A 27,292-nucleotide genomic window follows, 5' to 3' on the forward strand; every position below is an offset into this window, starting at 1 on the left:
TGACACTTTTGTGATTATGTGAGGTAATTTCCCTGGCAATAGCTTTTGCTCTGAAACCTCTGTGAGATATTAATATAGTCACTCCAGCTTTCTTTAGATTATTGTTTGCATCGTCTACCTTTCTTTTCCTTTAGGTCAGTCATTTGCGTTCTTATAGTAAACGTGACTCCTCTGGCTTCCAAGATATTTACTCGCTGTGTTTCTGTTGAAAATGAAACAGTTGTTTTCATCTTGGCTCTCTTCTGTATAGCGAATCTTTGGTGTTTGATTCTTTCTTAACTGGTGGTTTTAAGCCATTAATTGAACGGTAGAATTCATCTTGTTTATTGTATTGGGGCCCTTTTGATATTCTTTATAGTTTTTAGCACATTTAAGAAAGCTTTCTCCCTTGCTTTCATAAAGTTTTCTGTATCTCTTTTTGTTCAGGGACTCTGTTTAATTTATGAAGCTGCCCATATTTTCCCGAGAGCTCACTGACTGTCCAACTTCTATCAGTTGTTTTTGTCCTATGATTCGTTTGGGAAAGTTCTAGCAGCTCATCTTCACGCTTCCTTTTCCTTCTACTGCAGTGGCTCATAGTCTACTAATACTATGGAGTCATTTTTTTTATTTCAATCATTATATTTTTCGCTTCCGAGAGTTCGATTTTGATCTTTAAAGATTTTGGTGTCACTTCCCCTGTCCGATCGTTGACTTCTTCAACATATGAAAAGTAGTCAGTCACCCGGATCCTTTACTCTGTCACCTGTTCTGCTGTCAGTACCAGTTTGACTCACCTTGTCTTCATTTTCCTTCTTTCAGGAAAAGTGTGGGAGCTTTGGATTTGCTTCTGTGAACTGTACTATGTTAGATGCTGAATAGTTTCATTTTTCTGAGTTCTCCGAATTGCCTGCCTGCTTTCCGTCCTTTCCTCCCTCCCTCCCTCCTTCCTTCTCTCCCTCCTTCTCTCCCTCCTTCTCTCCCTCCCTCCCTCCTTCCCTTCTTTCCTCTTTTCCCCTCTCTCTGCCACCCGAGTCTTGGAATTATAGGCCTGAAGCACTGCCACCAACGGCTTGAGCTTTTCTTACATGATATATCTATGTTCCTTGGGAACCTTTGGCTCCTTGTAAGTCTTTCACTTGTTATTAGATGCAGAACAAATGGAATCATTTTCTTGTTCCCCCTTCTGAGGTCTTTACCTCCACTCGTTATTAGAGTCGACACTCTGAGTGACGGAGCACAAACTCTTCCCAACTCTGTGTAGTCTTCTGGGACTGAGCCCCAGTTTCCTCTGTGGTCCTTTCCCAGGCTCTTACAGTTCACCTGCATGAACCAGCTAACATTCAGATGGCTTTTCAAGGCAGACCGGACATCTTTCAAATGCTAAAGGTCTTTCTTTGCAGTGTCCTCTGCTCAAAGGTGACACTGAATTTTAGTCACTTTGACTTTGTGGAAGTCCCAGTTCCACGTAACCCAATCAGTGGGACAGTCGGGAGTTACTAAGGTTTCCCTGTGCGTCACAGAAACCTGGAGATGGTCTCCAGTTGACAAGCTGAACTTGGATCAGATTGCTTTTGCAGGGACTCTGGCCTTGACCGCTTAGGGGTCAGCATTTGGAAAACATTTTATCATGTATTTCTTCTTCTCTTAGTTTTACATAGAAGGGCAAATCTATGCTATGCCCTGCCTGGACTTTGCTTTTTTGTTTATTTGTTTTTCAAGACAGGCTTTCTCTGTGTAGCCTTGGCTGTCCTAGAACTCTGTCTTTGTTAGGGTTTTATTGCTGTGAAGAGACCCCATGACCACGGCAGCTCTCATAAAGGAAAACATTTCATTGGGTCTGGATTGCAGTTTCCGAGGTTTAGTCCATTGTCATCATGGCGAGAAGCATGGCGGCACGCAGGCAGACATGATGCTGGGGAAGATGAGAGTTCTACATCTCAATCTGCGGGCAGTAAAAGGAGATGGCCACACTAGGTTGAGTCTGAGCACATAGGACCTCAAAGCCCACTACCACAGTGACACACTTCCTCCTCGAAGGCCACACCTACTCCAACAAGGTCATATCTCCTAATAGTGCCACTCCTTATAAGTCCACGCCATTGGGGGGGGGATTCCTATTCAAACTACCACAAACTCATTCTATAGACCAGGCTGGCCTCAAACTCACTGACATCCACCTGCCTCTGCCTCCCGAGTGCTGAGATTAAAGATGTACACCACCGCTGTCCAGTTCAGAGATTTTTAAATTTCTATTTATACTGTCTGTGAGTAACCTGTAATATGTTTAAATGGCATTTTCACTGATTTGACTTTCCTCGATGTTTTTCTCCTGTTTCTACATCGGGACCGTTTCTGTTCGGTGTCTAAGTCTGTATGTTATGGAGATCGGCATTCTCCTTTCCTTTCTCTTATTCATGTCTTCACTGTGCTTAGAATTGTTCCTAATCCTGAAGGACCCCAACTCGTTTTGCAAGCTCAGTTCAGGGAAGGGGCCCCGGAATGCTGAGCAAAGCAGGATACCTGAGGTCAGAACGAGGACAGCCTTATTAGGCTGCAGGACAGGGGATTTATGGTCAGACATCTGGTGAGATACCCAGGACAGCCTTATCAGGCTACGGGACAGGGGATTTATGGTCAAGACATCTGGCCTAGGTGGAAACAAAGACTTCAAAAGACTGACCATATATGCTTGAGATAAGGACAAGTCAGTTATCTGGTTTCTTTGGTCCAGGCCAAGGACCACGAGGCCTGCCCTCAAATTCACCCCTCGCCTCATTCAAACTGGCCAATGGGACCCCTGTAACTGCGCTTTTGCTTCTGTAACATTGCTTCTGCCTATATAAAGATACCCCAAGACGTAGCTCGGGGTGCTCAGTCCTCCATATGACTGCAGCACCCACAGGCCTGTGAACAATAAAGTTTGCCTCTTGTTCTTGCATCCAGTGGCTCTCGGACCTGGTTCTTGGGCACGGGTCTCCACGCATGTGAGACACCCTCTGGGTGCTTTTTCAATCCCAGAGCCGCTGGGGAAAACAGGAGGAATGGCCAGCAATTCTCAGCAGCTTGTTGAACGAAGTCATAGATTTGAAATTAGGGACTTTTTCAGAAAACAGAAACACCTTTTATCGTTAGACAAGATCCATTTTGTTTACAAATGTTTTGACTAATGATTAACACATTTTAAACTTCCCAAATGGAGAGCTGTGAAGAGTCACATTGTTTGGACCTTTGTTGATGGATTATTCTGGGGAGTGGGGGGAGATGAATCAGATGAATTTGTTTCTATCCACCTTAGAACAGCGTGGAATTGGAAATCAGACTTTTAAGGGATCTCCACCCTTGAAGGCAAAAGGATGGTATTGTTGTTAACTCCTCGTTGATTGCCATTGATTGTTAATTCCTTGCCATTATAAAGACAGACAACACATCGATAGAGTGTCGGCAAGAGTGTCAGCGGCCACACTGACCAGAAGAAAGCCCACAGGTCTCATTCCACCTTCCAGGCACTGTAAGAAGACAAGTGTCTAATTTCTGTTTGATAATTTGTGATTGTTATCAACATTGTGGCTGAGACTGACCTGGTGCCAGGTCTTGTTATTTAAACACATTAAGAAGGGGCATTATGGGAGGCAGAGGCAGGCGGATCTCTGTGAGTTTGAGGCCAGCCTGGTCTACAAGAGCTAGTTCCAGGACAGGCTCCAAAGCCACAGAGAAACCCTGTCTCAAAAAACCAAAAAAAAAAAAAAAAAAAAAAAAGAAAAAAAAAAGAAGGGTCATTATTCTTCACGATAAATGTGTTTAAAAGGTTCTGTTAATTGTATTTCAATAGAATTCATTTTCTCTGTCACCTTCCTTTAACCTTGCACATGTCTCGACACTGTTTTGACGACCAGTCGTCTCCATGGTTAGAGGGCTAAAATAGACAAGGGCTGGAGTCACCTTAAGGAAAGAATTGGTAGCTTTAAAACAGGTCCTAGGTTTTCATATGTAGCTCCGCCCCAGCAGGAAGATTGAGGGTGTAACCTGACTCTTAGACATCCTGACCCTCTGCACAGATTTCCAGCCCAGTGAACTGCAGGCAACTAGCAGTTCTGATGTGATGGCTTTTGTCAGGGGCAGTGCTCAGTAGATTTGGGGGCAGACACTTCTCTGCAAGGCTCCACTGGCTCTCCTTTCCTGATGAGATCACGCCAAGAAGACTTTCCACATGAAGGAAACTGTTTCAAATCTGACATTCCTGCTTGGGGCTACACCTTGATTTAATCAGCACCATCCGCCCCCTGTGTTGGAATCCAATACCTTCAGGACACAGGAGCTGTATCATCTCATTGGCCCCTGCCTCTGCCTCCCAATCTCCCTCTGGGGCAGGTGAGGAAGCCAGCAGGCAGCTAGGCTCCAGCACCTTGGCCTTGTCAACCCCTGAAGAGACTAGCTATCAGTTTTCACTCTTGACAAAGCAGAATTGACAGGAAATCGCGTCCAAAGCAAAGGTCACTTGGAGTTGAAGTCTCTGATCTTGTCACTCTTGGACACCAATACTCTCTGACCCAGAACTCTTTTTCTAAGATAAACCCAATGAGAAAACTTTTCCATTTCTTAGCTGAGAAAATTTTACTAAGCACGGCTGCTATTTTCTGGTTTAACTGTAGTAAGAAAAACCAACATTTTACAGTTTCCGTGCTTTCTTAGTAATCGCTTAATTCTGAAAGTGACAGTGGACAGCCCGCATTCTTGTTCCTTGATATATAAGAATATCAGATGGCCAGTAAGAGCTCAGTGGGTAAAGGTACACAGCAATGGTTAGCTTTATTCTCAACTTGTCATGGCCTAGAACTGTCTGGGAAGAAAGACTTACTGAGAAATTGACTATATTGGATTAACCTGGGTGCTCGCTGTGGGGACTGCCTTAATTAAGTTAATTGGTGTGGGAAGACCCAGCCCCCTGTGGGTGTCACATTCCCTAAGCAGGGGTGCCCAGTTGTATAAAAGTTCAGCTGAGCAACAAGCAAACATGCATTTATTTCTCTCTGCTCTTGGCTGTGGATGTGACTAGCTGTTTGAAGTTCCTATCCTGACTTTCCCCTGGTGACTGATTGTAATCTGGAATTGTAAGCAAAATCAACCATTCTTCTCCTAAGTTTTACACACACACACACACACACACATACACACACACACACGAGTAAACATAGTTATTTAGAAGGGAGTTTGGTACTTACTCAGTTTATTGAGTTTAGTACTAACTCAGTTTAGTGTAGTAATTGTCTCTTTCCTTCGGACGTATGACCTCCGTAGGCATAGGGCTTTGACAAGGTTCACAGTACCAATATGGTACTTCCCTTTTGTGGAGCAGGTCCCAAATCCACTTAAAGGATGGCTGGTTACGCTCATAACCACTGTGCTGTGATTATGCGCACGGGGACCTCTTTGCTTGGAAAGTTGGTTTTATAATTTATAGTGTTCACAGCTGGGTAAGACTATTTTTTCTTTTACTCTCTCATTTATTACATCCCAACTACAGTTCCCCCTTCCTCCACTCCTCCCAGCCCTCCCCCACATCCCCTCTCTCCCAGATCCACTCCGCCTCCATTTCCCTTCAAAAAAATAGAGCAGGCATCCCAGCAATATCCACTGAACATGGCTTAACAAGTTACAATAAGACTAGGCACAAATCCTCATATCAAGGCTAGACAAGATGACCCAGTAGAAAGAAAAGGATCCCAAGAGTATCAAGCAAAGGCAAAAGAGTCAGAAACACACCCCCACTCCCACTGGTAGGAGTTCCACAAGAATCATAAGGTATATGCAGAGGACCTAGCTTAGACTCATACAGGGTCCTTGTTTGCCACTTCAGTCTCTGTGAGCCCCTATGAGTCCTGCTTAGTTGATTCTGTGGGTTGTGTTCTTGTGGTGTCCTCGACCCCCCTGGCTCCTACAGTCCTCCCTCCCCATCTTCGATGGGATTTCTCTGGTTTTGCCTGGTGTTTGGCTGTGGGTCTCCGCATCTGCTCCCATCAGTTGCTGGATGTCATGCTTCTGCTAACACTTGGGCTAGCCACTGATCTATGACTATAGCAGAATATCATTTCACTAATTTTTTACAGTTGTGTTTGGCTCTATCCTGGGTTTTCGGGCTGTCAAGGCTCTGGTTCCTGACCACCCAGACAGTGTCAAGATTTGGCTCCCTGTTGTGGCAAGGGTCTCAAGTTGGACCAGTCATTGACTGACCACTTGCACAAGTTTTATACCACCATTACCCCAGCACAGTCTTGATGTAGAGCAATTTGCAAATGAGGAACTGCCCTGTTGATTTCCATAGTGGCTGTACAAGTGTGCACTACCCCCAGCAATGGAGGAGTGTTCCCCTTGCTCCACATCCTTTCTTGCATGAGCTGTCACTTGTGTGTTTGATCTTAGCCATTCTGAAAGGTGTAAGATGGAGTCTCAAAGTAGTTTTGATTTTCATTTCCCTGATAGTTAAGGATGCTGAGCATTTCTTGAAGTGTTTCTAAGCGGTTTGAGATTCCTTCATTGAGAATTCTCTGTTTAGATCTGTACCCCATTCTTTTTGTTTGTTTGTTTACTTGTTTTTGCTGCTTTTCGAGGTGGCATTTCTCTGTAGGTTTGGAGCCTGTCCTGGAACCAGCTCTTATAGACCAGGCTGGCCTTGACCTCACAGACATCTGCCTACCTCTGCCTCCTGAGTGCTGGTGTTAAAGGCATGCACTACCACCGCTCGACCCTGTATCCCACTTTTAAATTGAATTTTTGGTGTCTAGTTTCTTGAATTCTTTATATATTTTAGGTATTAGTCCTCTGGCAGATGTGGAGTTGATGAAAGTCTTTTCCCATTCTATAGGTTGCCATTTTGTCCTATTGACAGTGTCCTTTGCCTTACAGAAGATTTTATGTTTCATGATGTCCCATTTATTAATTGTTGATCTCAGTGTCTATGCTATTGGTGTTCTGTTCAGGAAGTTGTCTTCTGTGCCAATATGTTCAAGGCTGCTCCCCACTTTCTTTTCGATCAGGTTCAGTGTACCTGGTTTTATGTTGAGGTCTTTGATCCACTTGGACTTGAGTTTTGTGCAAGGTGGTAGATATGGATCTATTTGCATTCTTCTATGTGTTGATGTCCAGTTATGCCAGCACCATTTGTTGAAAATGCTTTCTTTTTTCCATTGTGTATTTCCGACTTTATAAAAAACCAGGTGTCCATAGGTGTGTGGATTTATGTCTGGGTCTTTTATTTGATTCCCTCAATCAAACTGTCTATTTTTCTGCCAATATCATGGACTTTTTATTACTATATCTCTGTAGTATAGTTTGAAATCAGAGATTGTGATACCTCCTGATTTTATTTTATTGCACAGGATTGTTTTTAGGTATCCTGGGTTTTTAATTTTTTTTCCATATGAAGTTAAATATTCTTCTTTCAAGGTCTGTGAAGAATTGTCTTGGGATTTTGATGGGGATTACATTGAGTCTGTAGATTGCTTTTGATAAGATGATCATTTTTATTATGCTAATTGCTGTGGGACAATGGTTTTACCCTGTAAAGATTTGTTTCTTGTACTTGTTTAATAAAAGGCTGATTGGTCAGTAACCAGGCAGGAAGTATAGGTGGGTTGGCCAGGCAGGAAGTAGAGGCAGGGCAATAAGAACAGGAGAATTCTGGGAAGAGGAAAGTTCAGTCTGTAGTCATCACCCAGATGTAGAGGAAGCAAGATAACACCTTGCTGATGGAAGGTACTAAGCCACATGGCTAACATAGACAAGAATAATGGGCTAATATAAGTTATAAGAGTTAATAAGAAGCCTGAGCTAATAGCCAACCAGTTTATCATTAATATAGTCCTCTGTGTGTTTTTTTGGGACTGAATGACTGTGGGACCAGGCAGGACAGAAACCTTAACCAATAGTTAATCCTACCAAACCATGAGCATAGGAGATCTGCCCATCTTCTGATATCTTCTTCAATTTCTTTCTTGAAGTGTTTGTCATACAAGTCTTTCACTTGTTTGGTTAGAGTTACCCCAAGGTATTTTATATTATTTGTGGCTACTGTGAAGGGTATTGTTTCCTTAATTTATTTCTCAGCCTGTTTGTCATTTGTCATTGTGTGGGTAAAACTATTTATACCTTTTCCCTCTCAACTATCTGTATAGCAACTTCCCACACTTTGAAAGCCAACCACCAGGAAGGAGTTTTCCAGATCAATTCCAGTGTGCCTTCTGTCTAGCAACCAAGATGTAGGGTGTCTTAAGCAGTGGGGTCTTTTGCTCTAGAACTAAGGGACTTTGTATTTATTTTTAGCTTGATTTCCCTAAAGATCTGTAAAACTCTGAGTTTGTGATTCCTACATTTATTCATAAACCTACATAATAATCTGTGGAAACTTTGAGAATGCATAGGCCTCCAGGTTTTCCTACAACTCTGGTGATCAAGATGTCTCAGAAAGTGCTCAGTGGTCATCAGTCATCCTAATTTATTCAAACCACCAAGTCAGTGGCTTAAGGATTGTGGACCATCTTTTTGGGATGTCCTCTTGGGGAAGCAAACTCTGCCTTCCAGTGAGCCCCTCCAACAACCCTTTGTGAGGAAACCCAAGTAAGCCAGAAGCCAACAGTGGTTGAGAGCCAGTCAGGTGGAAACTACCCTTTCAGAGTTTGCTATGTGTGGAATCTCATGAATTCACTGTGTTGGCCCTATGAAGTAAGGAAAGAAAGCACCAGGAGATGATCACAGTGCTGATTCCTGTTCCTTAACAAATTCATAAAATCATGTCTTTGCTCATGCTGAATGAGCCCATGCGATGCTCTAAACATGTGCTCCAGAATTCATGTGCTGTGTTAGGGTTGAGATCTAAAGGGAGAAATGATGGTTTACATTATTACATTCATTGTCCACTTGGCTGCATTTAGAATGACCTGGGAGATGCAACTCTCAGCTGAGGATATTTCTAAAGAGGCTTAACCGAGGAGGAAAAACCCATCCTGAAGGTGGATGGAGCCAACTTGTGGATGGGGAAGGGGTGATCTCAAACTGAAGATGTCAGCTGAGTATCAGCGTTCATCTCTCCAAGCTTGCTGACTGTGGATGCAGTGCAATCAGTTGCGCTGCGTTCCTGCCATTAAGCCTTCCTACCGTGACGCTTCCCAAACCACAAAACCAAAACAAACCATTCCTTCTTCCTTCAATCCTTTTGCAGGCATTTTGTTACCACAAGGGAAAAAGTAGCCAATGTAGGAGGTGATTCCATCATGAGAAGTACACCCATGGCTGAATCCATCTGCTAGAGAGGAACGTCTATGTATGACTTCGCTCCGTATGTCTCCATCATCTAAGGACACGGATTTCCTCTCCTCTAGGTGACATAACAACAAGGAACCTGAGGGGAAACCTGCCAGGATCTTGATCTTGGACTTTGTAGCAAGCAGAAATACGGGAGATAAAAGTCATCCCTTCATGAATGACTCAGCTTCCGGTATTCTATTACAGGAGCCCAAAGTGGTGGAAGACAGGGAACCATCCCCATGGGAAGTGCTACTCCCCCTCTGCCTCTAGTTTCTTCTCCTGAAAAAAAGTGCAGGGCGAGATGGGTGACAAATGTCAGGGCCTGAAAATGGCTTCTGACATCTAAGATTGGGTTTTCCCAACTCGGATTTCATTGCATAGAGCTTTCTCTTTTCTTCCGAAATTATGTTTTTAAAAACAAGCCCCTAATGACCAAAATACATCTCTACAATGTCGGGATTTACTTCTCCAAGATGGGGTACTAGGTAGGGTGACTGTGTCGTGAGCCTAGTGGGTCACAGACAAGAAATAGGTCTGCGAAACACAGGGACATGCTAGGCCAAGTAGACAAGGAAGGAGGAAACAGCAACCTATAGGCGATATTATATTTCTGAGGACTTATTTTTGTGGGCATATTTTTTGTGTAAGGCACCTGACAGAGGATGACTTGTAGAAGTCAACTCTCTCCTTCTATCATGTGGGTTCTGGGGTGGAAATCAGGGACACCAGGCTTATAGAATGTGCCTTTACCCACTGAGCAACCTCCCTAGCCCCACGTTACTTCTCACTACAACATCTTGCTGGATATCCCTAGTTGACTGCAAACGTCAAGTCCTCCTGCTTCAGCATCCCAAGTTCTGGGTTTGCAGACCTGTGCCAACACACCTACCTTGGAGTAACTTTTCAAAGGATTTTCCCATACATGAAACGCTATGTGCAAACTATACATGAGTTGAATGTTGGCTCAAAGAATTCCAGAAGTATCAGCAGAGATCCTGAACCATATGTGACAAGAGGAGATTCTTGTCAATCAGCAAAATCATGCTCTCCCAAGGTTCTCAAGAACCCCTTTCCTCTCAAGCATAGGCCACACAGATACCAGCACAGGTGGTGAAAACAGTTTAGTCTCTTGCTTACATTTTGTTTCTTCTTTGGAGTTTGGAAGAGCTTCAGGGTAGGAACGAAAGTCCTGTGTTTGAAAGCAAAACCTGGGGCGGCTCGGGCTGGTGGGTAAAGGACAGGTGACTGTGACCCTGGGAGACATTGACGAGAAAGACAGTGAAGGTGATGTTAGGACATAAGACAGGCGGCTAAAAAGAGATTCCGTTTACATGACACAAGGACCGAGATGTTGCAGCACAATTACTCTAGGTCACGCTTTACAGGATGGTTCTCGGAGCAAACTTTAAGCAGGGTGGTTTCTGCGTGTGAGGATAAGTCTGTATTGTCTCAATGGATTTTTGAAGGAATACCAAAATCTGAAAGCAACGGGGCTGTGCTTTAATCAAGAAGGGATTCTCTCCGCATCCCATTTTTCATCTTAATGTGCCGTGCGGTAGCTTTGCTCATCACACTCTCCCTTCTTTTCCAGGATCATCTTAAGTATGTTTTCCCAAAGAGCAACTTCTGACAACCCCCAGAGCCCTTCTGCTGGGCTCCTATTCCCGCGAGCATTTCAGGTGATACTGTTCTCAGTATTCCGTCATCTTTCTTAGGCTTTCCATTTGCCTTCTCAGCTGCCAAAAGCCTCCCATTTATCAGTCTGCTTCCTCTGGTGCCGGGCCATTCGGAGAGGTAATTTTTCTTCCTGTCAGTTTCCTTATCCCAACGGCCCGTTCATTTTCTGCAGCCCTTTCCCCTTCTTTCTCTCTTCCCCCTCATGACAGCCTTGCTGGAGAGAAGTTTTAGAGTGTTCAAGGGTTGACAGCAGAAGACGGTGATGGGACTAGAATTGCGAAGCTGAGTTGATTTAGTAGCGATGACAGGGTTTCAAATCTATCACTGCTCTTGATTGCCAGTAGTAGGAACTCAGGTTACCTTAATGGAAGGGGGCCTATGGAAAGGCTCACTAGAAAATGATGGTAGGGTGGCTTAGAGTTTCCGTTGCTGTGGTGATACACCATGACCAAAAGCTGCTTGGGAAGGAAAGGGTTTATTTGGCTTACACTTAAATGTCACAGTCAGGGCAGGAACCTGAAGGCAGGAGCCAATGCAGAAGGCAGGGAAGAGTGCTGCTTACAGGCTCGGTCAGTCTGCTTTCTTACAAGACCCAGGACCACCAGCGTAGGGACGGCACCACTCACAATGGGCTTCCCGTATCAAGTATTATTAAGAAAATACCATGAACGGGTATTTTCTTGGTTGAGATTTCCTCCTCTGAGATGACTCTAATTTGTGTGAAGTCGATGTGAAAACCAGCTAGCCGAAAAGCCATTGACTATGACACTGGGACCTGTTTCCTCTGCATATGCTAGATTTTGGGGATCCAGTCTGTTTGGACGCTCGCCTTCCTGGACCTGGAGGGAGGGGGAGGGAGCTGGAGCTTCCCACAGGGCAGGAAACCCTGACTGCCCTGGGGGACGGAGGGGAAGGAGGGGGGGAGAGGGGGGAATGGGAGGGTGTTGGGAGGGGGGGCGGAAATGGAAACTTTTATAATTTAATAAAATTTACTAAAAAAAAATGCAAAAAATAAAAATAAAAAAATAAAATAAAAAAACAAACAAACAAAAAAAAGAAAACCAGCTAGCCCCTGGGGTAAAACAGAATGGAAGAAATTGATGGAGGACAGCCACAGCTAGCACCAGAATTTAGCACTCCTAGGGCTTGGGATATTAATTACTTCTCTTGTCGCTGCAACAAAACCTGAAGAAAGCAGCTCAAGAAGGGTTTCCTTGGCTCACAGTTTGAAACGGTCCAGTCCGTCAGAGTGGGCAAGCCATGGTAGCAGGAGGGGAAGGCAGCTGGTCATGCCGCATCCACAGTCAGGGAGCATAAAGCGACGGATGCTGGTACTCTTTTTACTTTCTCACTTTCTCTCCCCCCCACCCCGTCTCTATTTCTTCCTCTTCCTCTCTCTTTTGTTTGTTTTTTGAGATAGGGTTTCTCTGTGTAGTCCTAGCTGTCCTGGAACTAGCTCTTGTAGACCAGGCTGGCCTCAAACTCACAGAGACCCGCCTGCCTCTGCCTCCTGAGTGCTGGGATTAAAGGCCTGTGCCACCACTGCCCAGCACTTTTTCTTTCTTATTCTGTCTAGGACACCAGCATTTGGAATATTTCCTCCCGCACTTATGTTAGAGTTTCCCACTTGAATGGACCTAACCTAAAAACACTTTCTCATGAATGTACCCAGAGGCTTTTCTTCTAGGTGATTCTGAACCCTGCCAAGTTGGTAATCAATATTAATCATACACAAGGAAATGACTAAGGCAATGCCACCCTGTCCTAAATTTGTGCCTGCCTGGTCACTTCTCAGTCTTCCACCCCGTTCCCACTCCTAACAGCTACATTCTCCTTAGCAATGCTTCTGGGACTGTCTGTGGCCTTGACGGTCCTAACGTATTACGTGGTGTCTGGAAAATACCACTAAGCTTTATGAAGGAAACTGGCATCACTAGGCCACCCCAAATCCCTCATAATGTAGCCTAACCACCCCCCTCCCCTCGACACTGATGTAATCATGAATTTGCCTTTTAAAAGGCTGTATTCCTAAGCTTGGGTACTAAGAGACTTTCCAGAGGCGTGAGCCTGTTCTTGGCCTGTCTATTAATAAATGGACTCAAAAATTTAATTGGCTTAATCAGCCTGGTTGTCAATAAGTACCTCCCATGGGTCATTCAACATGGCCTTTTTTTTTTTTTTAAAGGCCCAGCCCATTTGTTTCCTTCTGTAAGCAGGATGTCTCTGTATCCTGAGAAATATGGCTCTAGCTCTTTTTAAATTCCAAATTTGCATCTTCCAGAAGACAGCCTCTCTGACCCCTGCTCTACAGACTGTCAGGAAAGACAGCTGGTTGACTGCACTGTTCACCGGTCCTGACTGTGAATATCAAGCAGCTCTGAGTCACAGGGTGAGGTAAAAAGGGCAAAGATGTGGCACCGCACCTCACAGCCATGCTGGAACCGTGTCCTGGAGAATAGCATCTCCACAGGAAACAATGACGGGGGGGGGGGGGGGGGGGACAACAGTGCCACGTGGGGATTGTAGAATGTAAACTGTCTTCTTCCAACACCATGCAGGGAGCCGTCTCTTCCTGTGGTGGTATATTGAGTTATGATGGAAAGGCTGTGTTGAGAATTAGAGTATAGAAATTTGCCAATCAGTTTTTGTTGAAAACTGCCTGATTATTTTTTAAAATGTCTATAGTAACCCCCTTCCCTGAATCCTCACTATAAAAGTGGCTTCCTGTTGTACTGACTATGGACTTTAAGATTATTATTTTCAGGGCTGGAGAGACGGCTCAGAGGTTAAGAACACTGACCTCTCTTCCAGAGGACCCAGGTTCAATTCCATGCACCCACATGGCAGCTCACAACAGTCTGTAATTCCAGTTCCAGGGGATTCAAGACCCTCACACAGATATACATGCAAGCAAAACACCAATGCACATAAAATTAAAAAAAATAAAAAGTTGTCTTCCAACCTCCATATCCATGCCCTAAATAAATACATATGTGCACACATACACACAAGAACGTATACACACATAAATAAACAGATACGTATTTTAAAAAGAATGTATTTTCTTTGGTCATTGAAACAATAATAAACGATGCAGAACAGAACCCTGAAGCATGCTGGGTTCTTCTCATCCGCTCCTGCTCTTCAAGTCTTGGTAAGTGACACATGGCGAGGCGGTGTCTGTCGTCTCTGAAAGTGCCATTCATAAATCAGACACGTGAATGACACCCTCAGCCAACAGGTGACCACAACCGTACAAGTGAGTGCTAAGCCATTTGTTGTCTTAACCATGTGTGGCAAATTGTTAAATTAAGGAAGGCTGAATGGATGTGAGTGGGGATTTCAGGACTCTTTTAGATTAAGGTTAGGGATTAAGAATCTAAGTAGTAGTCGAAGGAGTGACTAATGTATGCGAAGTAACCCTGAAACCAGAGACTGATGTTCAGTGTTGTGTGGGTAGCCGTCACTGGTCATGGGATTCACGTGTCATCCCAGGACACCATGGATGGGAGCGGGGAGGAAAATCAAGCTGCAGCGTGCTCTCCCGCTTCCTACTGTGTCTGCGAGCCACATTCTCTTCACCCATTCACCTGTTCTTGGACACTTAGGTTAAGAGAAAGGCTTTAAATGCTGACATTTCCTCAAGTCTTTTACATTTCCCACATTTACAATAGCTGCCCTGCCCCTCACCAATCTGAGAAAAGAACCCTCACGATGTCATCTTACCTTGCTGAAACTTTCACACGAAGGCCTAGCACTGCCGTCCTCCAATGAGGCATTCTTTCTGGAGAAGCTACCTCCTTGCTGTTGCAACCACACTTGTGGAGCTTTCTAGATTGTAAAGCTTGTGCGTATACACTCCCCAATTAGTGCTCACGGGAATATGAGGCTTGGTGAGACATTTTACACGCAGCTTCCATAACTGAGCAACTCCAATAACCTCTGTGATTCTAGCAGGGTCATTCTAAATAAATTTGGGGTGGCTTGGGGTTGGAAAGAAACTCTGTACATATCAGATGCTATTACCGTCCAAACAGCAAGAAGAAAATGACAGTTACTTCCTGGAAAGCAAATGTCATTCTAGTAATGAGCATGGGGATTTAGAATTCCAAATCAAGGATTCTCTCCTCCTTTGCAGCCTTTGTGAATTGCCTGGCTCTTCCAAACCGGATAATGTGCCTTTGGCCACTTGTCCTAACAATATTACAAGGGCAAGGCCTGTAGGGGACACTGTTTCCCTCCTGCTTTGGTGGAGGAAACAGGTCTTAGAATGGTTGGGGTAGCTAACACGTCACAGATCCAATTGTTTGACTGTTAGGAGTAGGAGTTCCCTCTGCTTCCTAAGACGAGATAACGAAACTTTAAAAACTGTTTAAGAATTTCTACTCTGCTCTCAATACCAGTATCTGTGGTGGTTGCGTTTCATCCAAGTTATGTTCACTGTTGCATCCAGTAAGAAAAGTCACCATGCTCAACACAGTCACACCCTGACACCCAGCATCTCCTAGTCTAGCAATTAAGAGAGGTAAAGGATAACATATTATGATAAGTTTCAAGTAGGTACAAATAAAATACCACAGAAATAAAGAAGATTGGGGGATGTGATATAAGGATGACTTGCTTCCATGGAGACGCTCTTTTGTACCTACCAAAACTGTCGAGGGGGAGGGGCTGTCTTGTCCCTCTTGGTACTGCTGGCACCAGCTATTTCTCATCCAAAGGAAACTTTCAGAATCTGTGGTCTGTGAAGCAGCTAATGGGGCTGTGACTCCCACGGGTGACCCACCACCGGGGGCGGGGGGTGCTTTCCTTGTGTTATGCTAATCCCCACAGGAATGTTCAGTTTCCTGCAAGAGCAGGTTACTTCCTAAAACCATTACTAGCCACCCATTGGCACCCCTCATGTTCATAGCATTTAGGACACTGTCAGCAGCTGGAACAATCAGAAAAGAACAGGAAAACCCCTGACCACATGCTTCCTGGAAATAACATGGTACCAGTTGCTCACTGTGGCAAGCCGCTTCGTATCTTTGAATTGTATGTGAATTCTCACTCAGCAGCTGTTGGTCAAATGAGAATGCATTAGTTCCTGAGCGACACTAAGATGCATCCTCCCAGCCGGAGCTCCCACCAGTTGGCCAGACACTTGACACGGCTATCTCACCTAGGTACTTGGTACCATCCTGGACCAACCCTTAGGACTACAAGACCCACTGCCTTTCACATGAGCCACGAACTTACCCACACCTGGAATCCCTGTGCTGTCTACCTTTGGAAATTTGACATGAGATTTTCTCTCCGGGTTTACATTCAAGCCTTGCTTTCCTCTAGGTTGAGAATGTTCATACAATAAAGAGTTACCAGGGTCACAGTGTGTGTATGTGTGGTAAACAAAAAGCAAACACATGATATGCATGTATGACTGTTGATGAGGTCCAGTCTTTGGTAGGCTCATGAGAAATATTCTCAAACTTTTTGCATAAATAAATGAGGTCAGGCCACCCACTCTTCCTTTGGGTCTGGAGAATAAAATACAGGCCATGAGAGAAAAGAAGGCAGCCAGCCTGTGCCACTTGAAGCTGGCAGAGGAAAAGGGCCAGGCAGACTTGCTTTAGTTAAATTTTCCCTGCAGCTCACACAGTGGACTACTCATCAAAGCCACTGAGCCTGATAGTACGTATGCCTGAAACCCTAGCACTTTGACTGCAGCAGGACCGGAGTTCGAGGACAGCCTGAATTATAGAGTTGAGCCCCTCTCACAAACAAAAAACACAGACACACATCACGAGACCTAAGGTCTGTCTGAAGAGATATGGCTTATTGTCATTATGATCAAAAAATTGTATTTATAAATTGGGAGTATTCATTTTATTTGCCAAAAATACACTTGACTAAGGCAAGACATTGTAACGGAGGCACGCAGCACATGGGAGTAATTGGCAGGCCACTTGAAGACACATAACATTTTAATTTAGAACACTCAAGATCCCGTTTTCTATTTATTTTAAACATCCTACTAATTACTGTCAACTATAGTCAACAGTTACAGAGCGTTAAGCATTATTCCTCCTTCCCAAATGAACTCCTGTACCCAGAGACCATCCTCTCAAAGCCTCTCCAGCCCGATTCCCTCAGACCTTGCAATGCCCCAGGTTCTCTAGAGATCAGCTTTATGACTTCCACAAATGCAAACATGCATGCTTTCCTGTCTGACTTCTGTATCGTGAGAATTTCATACAACATATTTTGATCATATTCAGACCTTCCCCCTCCTCTCCCAGATCCATCCCTTTCTTAACTCCCTCAACTTCATATCCACCTTTCCTTCCTTCCTCCCTCCTCTCTCTAATCCACTGACTCCCAATTTTGGCTGTCCTGGCTATGGAGCCCGTCTCTGGAGTATGTTGTACCAGACCAGGAGCCACACCACCTAATAAAGCTGGCTCCTTCCCCCAAAAGCCATCAACTGCCTACTGTTTCTCAGTCAGGGGTGGAGGCTCACAATCCTTTCTCAATCCATGTTTAAATTGACTGGGTTGATCTTATTCAGGTATAGTGCACTGTGCCCCCGACTTACGTCATTCAGTTCCATCTACATTACTTTACAGGATTTCATTCTTTTTATGGCTCAGTATTCCATCACATATACATATTTCTCCTTTATCCATTTACCTGCCAATAGACACAAGTTCCCATCTTTGACTATTATGAATATATGTGTTACTGCAGGCATCTTTTAATACACCGACTTCAACTCCTTCGGTGCTGGAAGATGTGGATCATATTCAAGTTCCATTTCCTGTTTTCTGCCGAACTCACCGTTTGCATAGTAACTAGATTGACATTTCTACAAACAGTATGAAGGTTGTCTTTTGAAGTGTCCCTCACAGGTTCCTGTACTTTAACACTTGTTCCCCTGCTGGTTGGTGAGGTTTGGTGGAGGGTGTTGGTGGCTGTTCATCCTTGGAAAACAGACTGGCTGGTGGAAGCTCACACTCACTTCTCATTCAGGCAGACTCCGTGTTCTGCAGTAGTTCTAGATGCCAAGCCTGGTCCGGGCCCTCTGAATACATGACAGAGTAAGCCGTTTCCCCTCTTGCTTCGTCTGGTAGTTTGTGATAGCAATGAAAAAGTAAACAAAATGAAAGGGCCTCCTTCTTCCCTTTCTTTCCCGGGCTTCTCTCACTCTCTTCCTCCCTCCCTCCCCCGGGCTTCTCTTGATAACCTTTCAAATGTAGCAATGCGTGACTGTCCATACTCAAAAATGAAATTTCAGTAGGTTTTCCTTCTTCGGATTCCCCGCCTTACTCTTGCCCCACTGCAAGCCTGGTCACCACTTGGACCACTGCTGCACTTTCCCTGAGAGCTTTCCATCGGATACGGAAACAACAGATGCCCAAGCCAATTCCACCTGGGTCTAGCTTGGTCAATCAGCTTAATTGGGATTGCTTACTGGAGCACAGGCAACTTATAGAAAGCCATAATAATGAGTTTCTGTCCCCAGCAACTGTTAACTGCTTACGTATCGTCATGGAGACGAGGAACCTTCCTTGTAAGCTGCCTCATGCACCCCCAGCTTTTCACAAGGAATGTCACCGAGCCTGACTTTAAGAGGGTTCATGCAGACTTCAAGAAGGCAATGGCTACTGTGTGCTCAAGGCCAAGTTCCGCAGTGACATTCGCTGCTTTATGTGCTTATGACAGCAGGAAAGGACAGCAAAAACAAAAAGGGGGGGGCAGAAATAACGTTTCAATTCTCAACAGCAAGGATTAGCAATCAATCTAATTGTCCGCCAACGGAGAAGGGACAGAGAAACACTGTCCTGAGAAGATGAAATGCTTCCACCTGTGACAGCACAGTCGCACCTGAAGAGACTAAGTGACATACAGCAGGCACGAGTCAACTGCAGGATTTGTGTGGAATGAAGTGGATCTCGCGGAAGCAAGAGTGGGGCTGTCCCTACTAAAGCCCCCAGGGGCCACCATGCTCAGGGACTGTTTCATAAACTAAATGAGCGTGGACTCCAGGTTTTAGAGAAGACCAATTTTAATAAATTATTCATAAAGGACTTTAATACCATTAACTTTTGACACTGTAAACTGAGAACAAGATTAGCAGAACGTAACTATTATTTCCCAGTGTTTGGTAGTAGTTACCCCTATGGCGTCAAAAACCCCAACAAGTATGTCTTGCTCTAGAAATTTATTGAAGAAAAGACTTGGAGAGATGTTCACCCAGGGCCCAATCAGTGATTGACAGAGATAGGCTTAAAACCTAGGTCAAGTCTGATATTTCTGTCAAGAGCTTTAATAAAAATAAACTCATTTCAAGAGCCACATTTCGAGAAGACACCACCAGCCTATCCCTTTATGTATTTCTACAGTGTGGATAGTCAACTTGCCTTTGCTGGGATGCTAGGATTTTATTTACCACAGGTGTCTACTAAAGGACCAACCCCGAGAATTCTGAGAGCTTGGAATGCCTCACATACATTTCGCATTACTAGTCAAACTGGTAGGAAGACTTTGATCTTAAATCTTAAAACTAAATGCTTTAAGTATCGCCAATTATTTATGTCACTTGTTAATTTGTTTCCTGGGGGCTTAACGAGCGCTCAGCCAGAAGGTCTGACCAAGGGTAACACAGGGCTGGATCCGCGCAATTTCAATCTAAAAGGTAAGCAGCAGCATTTAGCGCTCACACAAGCAACTCACAGTGCAGACAGTAGACTCGGAGGGATTCCTACTAGATACCTTCAGTGTCTCCTAACACCCCACCATTATCAGCATCCTGAAAATAGCATATTTAAAAGAATGAGTTCCCTGTTTTAAACATTTTTGCAAAAGCTATAATCTATTGAATACCTACTTTTAAAACGTCACTATTCTTTATGTCATATAATTTTGAAAATTTCAAGACAAAATTGTGGAATTGAGAAAACCAAGACCCAAGACCACACTAATGCACAGCGAGGTTTCAAATCCTGGTGTATTTGCACCTGCAAGTATCAAGTCTTTCTAGCAGACACATTCTTAAATTCAGTTACGGTGGCATGATGCCAGAGATTGCTCTTAATTACACTGTAGAAACACCTTTCAGCAACATTCAGTATCACCCCACGACGCGACTGTGGCAGCAGACCCACAAGCTTTACAGCTCCTTCCATCCACTCAGTTATTACTCAGTAAGAAGCAGGAGGCAGAAGAACACTTTGCAGAGCCCAGGCCAGTCGTGTTAAGGGTCACTGATGTGGGACTGGAGTGGACAGCCATGTCAAGTGCACCACACACGATCTGAATCTTACCAGCTGCTCCACCGGCTACCTGATCGGTTCCAGCTGTGCTGTCTTTACCTGTCTCCACACCGGGAGGCCCACCTGGACTCTCCACTCTAACACGGCAGCCTATCCTACACTCTGGATCTGCGACTGAGGCGCACTGCTACATGCCTGCCTGTCGGAATGGCAGCTCTAAGAAAGCAAAGGAATTTGTTGTGTATATGGACTGCAAGTACCTTGTCTAGGTTTAGAACTACCTAAGATAGTGTAGTCTTTCAACGCAAGTTGTCACTTATAATTGACAGATTATTCTAGATAAGTCAAATTAAATATTTGGCCATTTCGCTTTTTCAGCTGACATTTCTCCTGGGACAGACCACCAACTGAGCATATTCCAAATGCATGGCTCGAAACACAACTTTTATTAGAAAAGTCATACATAACATAGCGTCAACTATTTTCAAGAACAATATTAAACCCAGTAAGCGACAAAAACGAGACTAACAAAATGTGTAACAAGAAACTAATGACCTTTCTATAATCAAGCATTCAATTATCTACAGTGTCTTTTTACAAAGGGAATATCCATGGTTTACAGGCACGTCGTATTGAAAATAAAACTGCAAGAGCAATTTTATACAATTACAATTCTCAAGAAACTGAATCATTAAAATAGTAATTACGAGTTCACAAATTTAAAATATTTCACATAATTTAAAATTACTGGGTATACATGGAAATCTTAAGCTTTAAAATTGACTCCCCCCTTAAAAGTGCCAACACTTAAGCTAGAACCTTCAACATAATTTTGCCCTACAAGTGAAGACATATCTTGATATTCATATAGTCACATAATTTCTGGTGCTATCTGGTCTGTTAATAATAAAGCCTTTATCTGGATGTTTTCTCCATTTAAATTATAGGAAACTGATACAGGATTACAGTTGCAAAGCTATTAAAGTGAGTTCCAAATACAGGAGTGTGCAGCATTGGAAAGAGATCAGCACTAACATTTATAATAAATATCAGAGAAGCCATTCGTTTTTACAGCACTGTTTGCTTAAAGCAAAGTCAATCTGGTACAGTTTCTCATCTGTCTGCCCTTCAGCAGGCAGGGGGAATTTCTATTTTCATGATCTCATTACTCCAGCAAACATACCCAAGCATCTTTGAAAAAGTGACCGGCAGCCCCTGGAGCCACACCACTGTAGAAGTCTCTCATCATTCTGAGCTGCGCTAATGTCGGAGTTCCTAAGACTCACACGGAATGGTTTCAGAACACAATAGTCCAAGAGAATCAGTCATAACACAATTCACAAACTCTTGCTCATTATGGGATTATTTTAAAGCATGATCAAAAAGACAGTAACGATGTTCACGTGCTAGTACAGCGGTTAACCAGACTGCTGGTTTCACTGATGGGAAGACATTTTCTCTTCCTGTCAAGGGACTCAAACCACAGCTCTGAAAGTGTCAGGTATTTCCTTTCAACACAGAAATGGAAACTAACATAAAAATGGGGACGCCTGACTGTTACTCCGTATTTTTATACGCACCAATATTGCACACATCTGTTCTGAACTGTTAAAAATCTGGGTTCTTGTGGTACTGTTTTCTCCAGGAATACAAACCCAAGTCAAATAAGCAGTTTCCCTTAAAAGATGGCGGACAAATTAGAAACACTGGGGGGGAAATGAATAAAGAAAAGGCAAAGATTTTGTACAAACAAAAATTCTAAAAAACTTTCTTAAAGGGTTTTGGTGCCCTACACACGGGGGCAATTTGTACGTACTAGTGCGTAAACACTAGCTCTAATGCTCCTAGCCTCAGATGATATGGAACCTTGGTCCAGGTGTGGCGATGATGTCACTGTACGGCTCCTCCTGTGTGAGCTCGATGGCTTGCTGCTTTTTAAGAACCAGAAAGCTGTAGAACTTGGCCGCAGCCTGCTTTCTATTTGTGTTTCGACACAGCTCAAGCAAACTGATCGACTCAGCTCCAGTTTTGGCAAGAGCGCGCTGAAATAAAACAAAGCAAAACAGATGAATTCAAGTAACTCACACAAGTAACTGGATAACACTTAATTTTGTGCAATCGGTTGGGACTGGACAATCGCATCGAGTTATTGAATGTTATGTTATTCAATAAGGTAAAGGACTATAAAATATTACAGCACATCTAAAGGCAAAATAAAGTTCAAGAAATAAGCAAAGTTGCTTCAATACAGATATGAGATAGTATAAATAAGTTCTTAGTGGATTAAAATAAGAACAACGGCAAACTCAAATTGATCCCACTTCAGCTCCTCAAACCCCAAGTATTCATTCCTTCAATCTACATAGGAAACCATGAATGACTTGCTGGGAATTTCATTTCGCTCAAATCTCATCTGTGTCTGGACTGCTAAGTTAAAATCTTCAAAACCATGCAGCCCTGGAAACACTTCCACAGAGGTGCGACTCGAGGTTCCAGTAGGATTTCTATGCTGGCGTACCTGAAGACCATGAAGCATCTGCTGAGTCCTTTTGTTCCACCTCCTTTCCTCTTGGTCCTGATCACCCCCTGAGGCATCTTCATCCTGGATAAATGACCACCACAAGTTGAAAACCTGTGCTCTGCTGACACGAGAGCAGCATCTCTCTATATCTGGAAAGTTTTTGATTAACACAGTCTGATGCATCTACAGGAATTATAATCTTGCTGCTTCAAAACCATTTGCCATGTACTATGAACTTTGAAATTTGTCATTCTGATTGCAAAGGAAAGTACTTGCAAACAAACATTTGAATATAATGCCTCTGTACTGATCTACATGGATGTGGTCTAAATAACATGGGCCTTGGTTAAGAACCTTGAGCCAGGGGGCTGGAGAGATGGCCCAGAGGCTGCTCTTTCAGAGGACCCAAGTTCAATTCTCAGCAACCGCATGGTGGCTTACACCACCTATAATGAGATCTGGTACCCTCTTCTGGCACGCAGGCGGAACACTACATACACAATAAATAAATAAATAAATCTTTAAAAAAGGGGGGAAAAAAGAAAAAAAGAAAAACCTTGAGCCAGGACTCAAATCACATTAGGTACAATGTTTCCTTCACTTTCATATAGCTGGAAGTAAAACCAAGCAAAACAGATCAGTTAAGTAACCTACATCATGAAGTAGTATTTGGATGATGCCAATTCAGATGCTGGGAAAAATTAATGTTCAATGTTAATTCTGTAGTATGATTTTCTAGATTGTAATCACCAACCATTAACAAAGGCCTGCATAATGCCTGATGGACTCAGACTGCTTACACATTAAGAGAGGCACACTATTAATTATCAACATATACTTTACACCAGCTGTCCAAATAGCCATTAAAATAATAAAATGACCATAGCTCCAGCACACGGGTATTAGACACCATGTTCTAAGGAGCTGGGACCAGCAGCTTCACTTGGAACAGAAATCAAGCTTTAATACTGACTCATTATAAAATCTGAGATGACATTTAAATCTAGTAGAGGTTTGGAAACTAAATTTTAGCTTTTAAAATAAGGCAGTGTTACACTAAAGTATCCCCTACTGTTGAGTGCCGTGAAGATGAACTAGAAACACGATAGCTGCTTGCAGAACTATATTCAATACACAACGGTCTTGAAAACAATTACGGCAACCTCATTTAGTTATCTGGAAAAGACTCTAAAGGCAAAAGTTTAAGTAGATACATATATGACAAAACACCAAATGAAGAGAGCTATTAAGTTATACGACCTCAACGACTCAGAAATAAGCAAGGTAAAAACTTTAGAAAAGACCGTAACATACCCCAGGGAACGGGAAGCCAGGTCTAAAGCATCTCTATCCTGTAAACAGTGACAATCCTCCAAGTTCCCACTCACACGAGCCAAGTCTTAGTCTGGTCTAATTACAACAAAACCCAAACTGAGGCAAATGTGGTGTGTCTACAGCTAGCTGATTTCTGGGCCACAGGTAGGACGTCTGAGCCGAGGCTGGCTTTAATAGAACTAAAGTGAATACTGATCATAAGGCAATAAAATACAACTAGCAACAATCTGTAAGGGCAGTCCCTTCTTTCCCCCGAGGGAAACAGAAATTAACGCACAGCACAAAACGTGATGTACTCGGGTGATTGAAGGCACTAAGAATTCAGTTCAAGTTTGATTCTATCTGAACATTTTTCATCGCTTTGATGCCCAACATTAACTGGCTTGGCTCAAACACGTCAGGCCAATGAGCTTTTCTAATTGGAATCTTATTTACTGTCTGTAGAGCTCGAGTTTTTTTACCTCCTCCTCTTCTTCCTCTTCCTTTTCTTTCTCTTTCTCCTTCTCCTTCTCCGGCAGAAGCTCTAACTCTGGGATCAGCTGACAGATGTTTGGAGGCTCTTCTGGGGGAAGTTCTACTGGTGGTATCTCCATCTGCTGCTCTACCTGCTGAGGCTTCAACAGAAACAGAAGGCAATTCAAGATCCAGGCTTTCATGGGAGCATCATTAAAATGTAGGAAGGGGTCACCGACTTCAAAGCTACTACAGGCACTTACTATCCATCCCACACTCTCTCAGAAAGAGCTCTGGACTTAGCATCAAGTAACATGGAAAAGGGCACTGCTTCGAGTGCCTCTGTGCTATTTCATTTTGAGATTAATATAAGTATCTGAGACCATTACATGAAATAGTTAAGAAACTACCAGGAGAGCAGTCATGGTTTCTGCACTCAAGGAGAAAAGTGCTGGATCTGACAAGTCCTTTGCAGCAAGGGCACAGAGAATGATCGCACGGCTGGCAACGAGCTGCCCTGTCAACAGTTCTTGCTAAAGGCTGATAGGAGCCCAATGTTACCAAAGGCCGCGTTCCTCTTCAGATTAATTTATCTCACAGACTTAAAGCTGGCAGTCACTTATTCACTGTTTTACAATTATTTAAGACTATACCAACTATTAAAAATTTGTCCAGTATTGGTGAGATGTAGGAATTTTCAAATAATCCAGCACAGGTTTAGAGCCCACTGACGTCACACTGACTAAGGTTACTCATTTTGGACCACTGTGAAGCAAGACTACTCATGAAGAATCAAGAAGTCCCTGCTGAGTTTAATGTCCCTTTCCCACAGAAGATAATAAGATGGTGTGAGTAAACTCGACTGCTGGTCTTCTGGACCCATTCTCTGCCTAAACTAAGACACTCCTAAAGCAAAGCCTCCTTAAATGCTACTTGGAGCGAACTGCAGGACCCTTTCCCACAATGTTTCCTTAACTTACAGGTATCACGGGCTCTGGGTCGATCTGCCCAGCTTTTCGCTTCACCCCCTGGGGGGGCGGTGGGGGCATGGCGGACTCATCTATGCTCGTTCTGCTGGCCTCCATCACTGACTCCTGGAGGCGGCTGGGCTCCTCCAAAATGGGCTCATCTGCAATCATCACAAGAAAAAGAATTTAGTTTTCAACAATATTTTGGAACAATTTGCTTTGAAAATTAGTCTACTAAGTCACATATAGTTACTTTCCCTAATGAGGAAAGCCAGGAAGCACAAGCCCCAGGATCACTCAGCGTATAACAAAACAAGTGTAACAGTTGGGGAGAAGCCTTCTTTTTAATTTTTATTTTTTGGGATGTGTTTCTCTGCGTAGCCCTAGCTGTCCTCATGCTCACTGGGATCCAATCACCTCTGTCTCCCAAGTGCTGGGGGACTAAAGTGTCACCACCACCTGGCAGAGAAGTCTTTACAAGTGGTTCCCTCCCCAGTCCTGCACAGACACCCCTTTAATTATCACTCCAGCTAGCCCCAAGCCCCGCAGCTTTCTCAAGATGAGTTTCCGAAGGCGTGGAGATACATGCATCGCCATGCCCCACTAAACGAGCACACTCCTCATTCTACACCATGGCTGCTTTGAGGCACTTGAAGCTTCATCCGGGAACCCTCTCAGCAGAACTGACCGATGACTTCACGCTGCTGCTGCTGCTGCTGCTGCTCCTCTCTAGGAACCTCTGGATTCTCAAACTCCTTGAGGAACTCATCCAAATTATCTGCCTCTCCTCCTTTCCTCCTTTTCCTAAGGTCTTCTGGTACAAGTGGTGTAAGACAGCGTGTGAAGAGCTATCAAAAATAAGCAAAACATCAACTATAAAATCACATCAATGGAAGACTAACACCTGCATTTTCTATTTTCATTAAGGAATGTTTTAGCAGTTTACAGCCAGTAAATGTACACTTTAGCAATTTACTTAACATTCTCACACTTCATTCCATCTTAAAATGATCTGAAATTTGTTTGAATTATAATTGCAGTCCTTTTAGAAAGCTGAAAACAAATGTATCCATTAAGCTTCAAGGTCTGCAGTTATTTTCACGGATAAATGCAACACTCCACCTGTTACACGACTGAAGAGATTTCCCTTGTGCCTTCTTCACACAGCTTAACTACTATGTGAAATTTCACATTAACACACAACATACTACTTATTAACAAGCATGTAAAATATGTGATTATCTCATGATGAATAGCACCTCACAGTTAAAGCTACAAACAGCAATGTAATGAACATATTGGCAGCAATTCTTCCCCAAATTTTAAATCCTTGTCTAGAAAAAAAATATCAAATTGAATCAAAAATTATTTTTTTTAGATTTTTATTAGCCTACATTCATTATAAGAAAATGGGTTTATTATAGCATTATAATACATGTACATAAGATAGTTCATCTACCTCCAAGTCTTTCTGACTTTTTTTTGTGTGTGTGTGCCAAGTGTAGTGTAGGAAGTTTAATTAGGGGTGCACACATGAGCACGGGTATGGGGTTAGTTATACAAACATGGGTACATTACTAGTGGCTATGCCACTGAAGAAATGCCTTTTTCCAAAGGGTAAACGTGGCCTTCTTCAAGACTGTCTGACAGTGTTTCCAATAAAGAGCAACCCATCAGTACCTTGCTGCTCTGGAGTAGTTGGAGTATATTTCAGCTAACAGCACCATTCAAGCAAGATGCCACAAAAACAGATTGTGCAGTAGTTTGGAACCCAAGTGAGCTGAAAACTGCTAATTAGTATGTGT

At 43.4% G+C, this 27,292-nt stretch overlaps 1 protein-coding gene across 1 annotated transcript in view; it reads right to left on the reverse strand.

The window, feature by feature from the left end:
- Window positions 1–20,633: 20,633 nt before the first annotated feature.
- Window positions 20,634–27,292, reverse strand: part of Rad21 (RAD21 cohesin complex component) — a 29,731-nt gene continuing 23,072 nt past the window's right edge. Inside the window, exons 10-14 of the mRNA XM_048457098.3 lie at window positions 26,176–26,335; window positions 25,500–25,648; window positions 24,528–24,680; window positions 22,729–22,812; window positions 20,634–22,252 (exon numbers count right to left, since the gene is read on the reverse strand). Of these exons, the coding sequence (XP_048313055.3) occupies window positions 22,061–22,252; window positions 22,729–22,812; window positions 24,528–24,680; window positions 25,500–25,648; window positions 26,176–26,335 (738 nt within the window). The 3' untranslated portion in view covers window positions 20,634–22,060. The remainder of the gene's footprint in view (window positions 22,253–22,728; window positions 22,813–24,527; window positions 24,681–25,499; window positions 25,649–26,175; window positions 26,336–27,292) is intronic.

Source organism: Myodes glareolus, chromosome 19, assembly GCF_982192425.1.
Source record: "Myodes glareolus chromosome 19, mMyoGla1.1, whole genome shotgun sequence".
NCBI classification, from domain to species: domain Eukaryota; kingdom Metazoa; phylum Chordata; class Mammalia; order Rodentia; family Cricetidae; genus Myodes; species Myodes glareolus.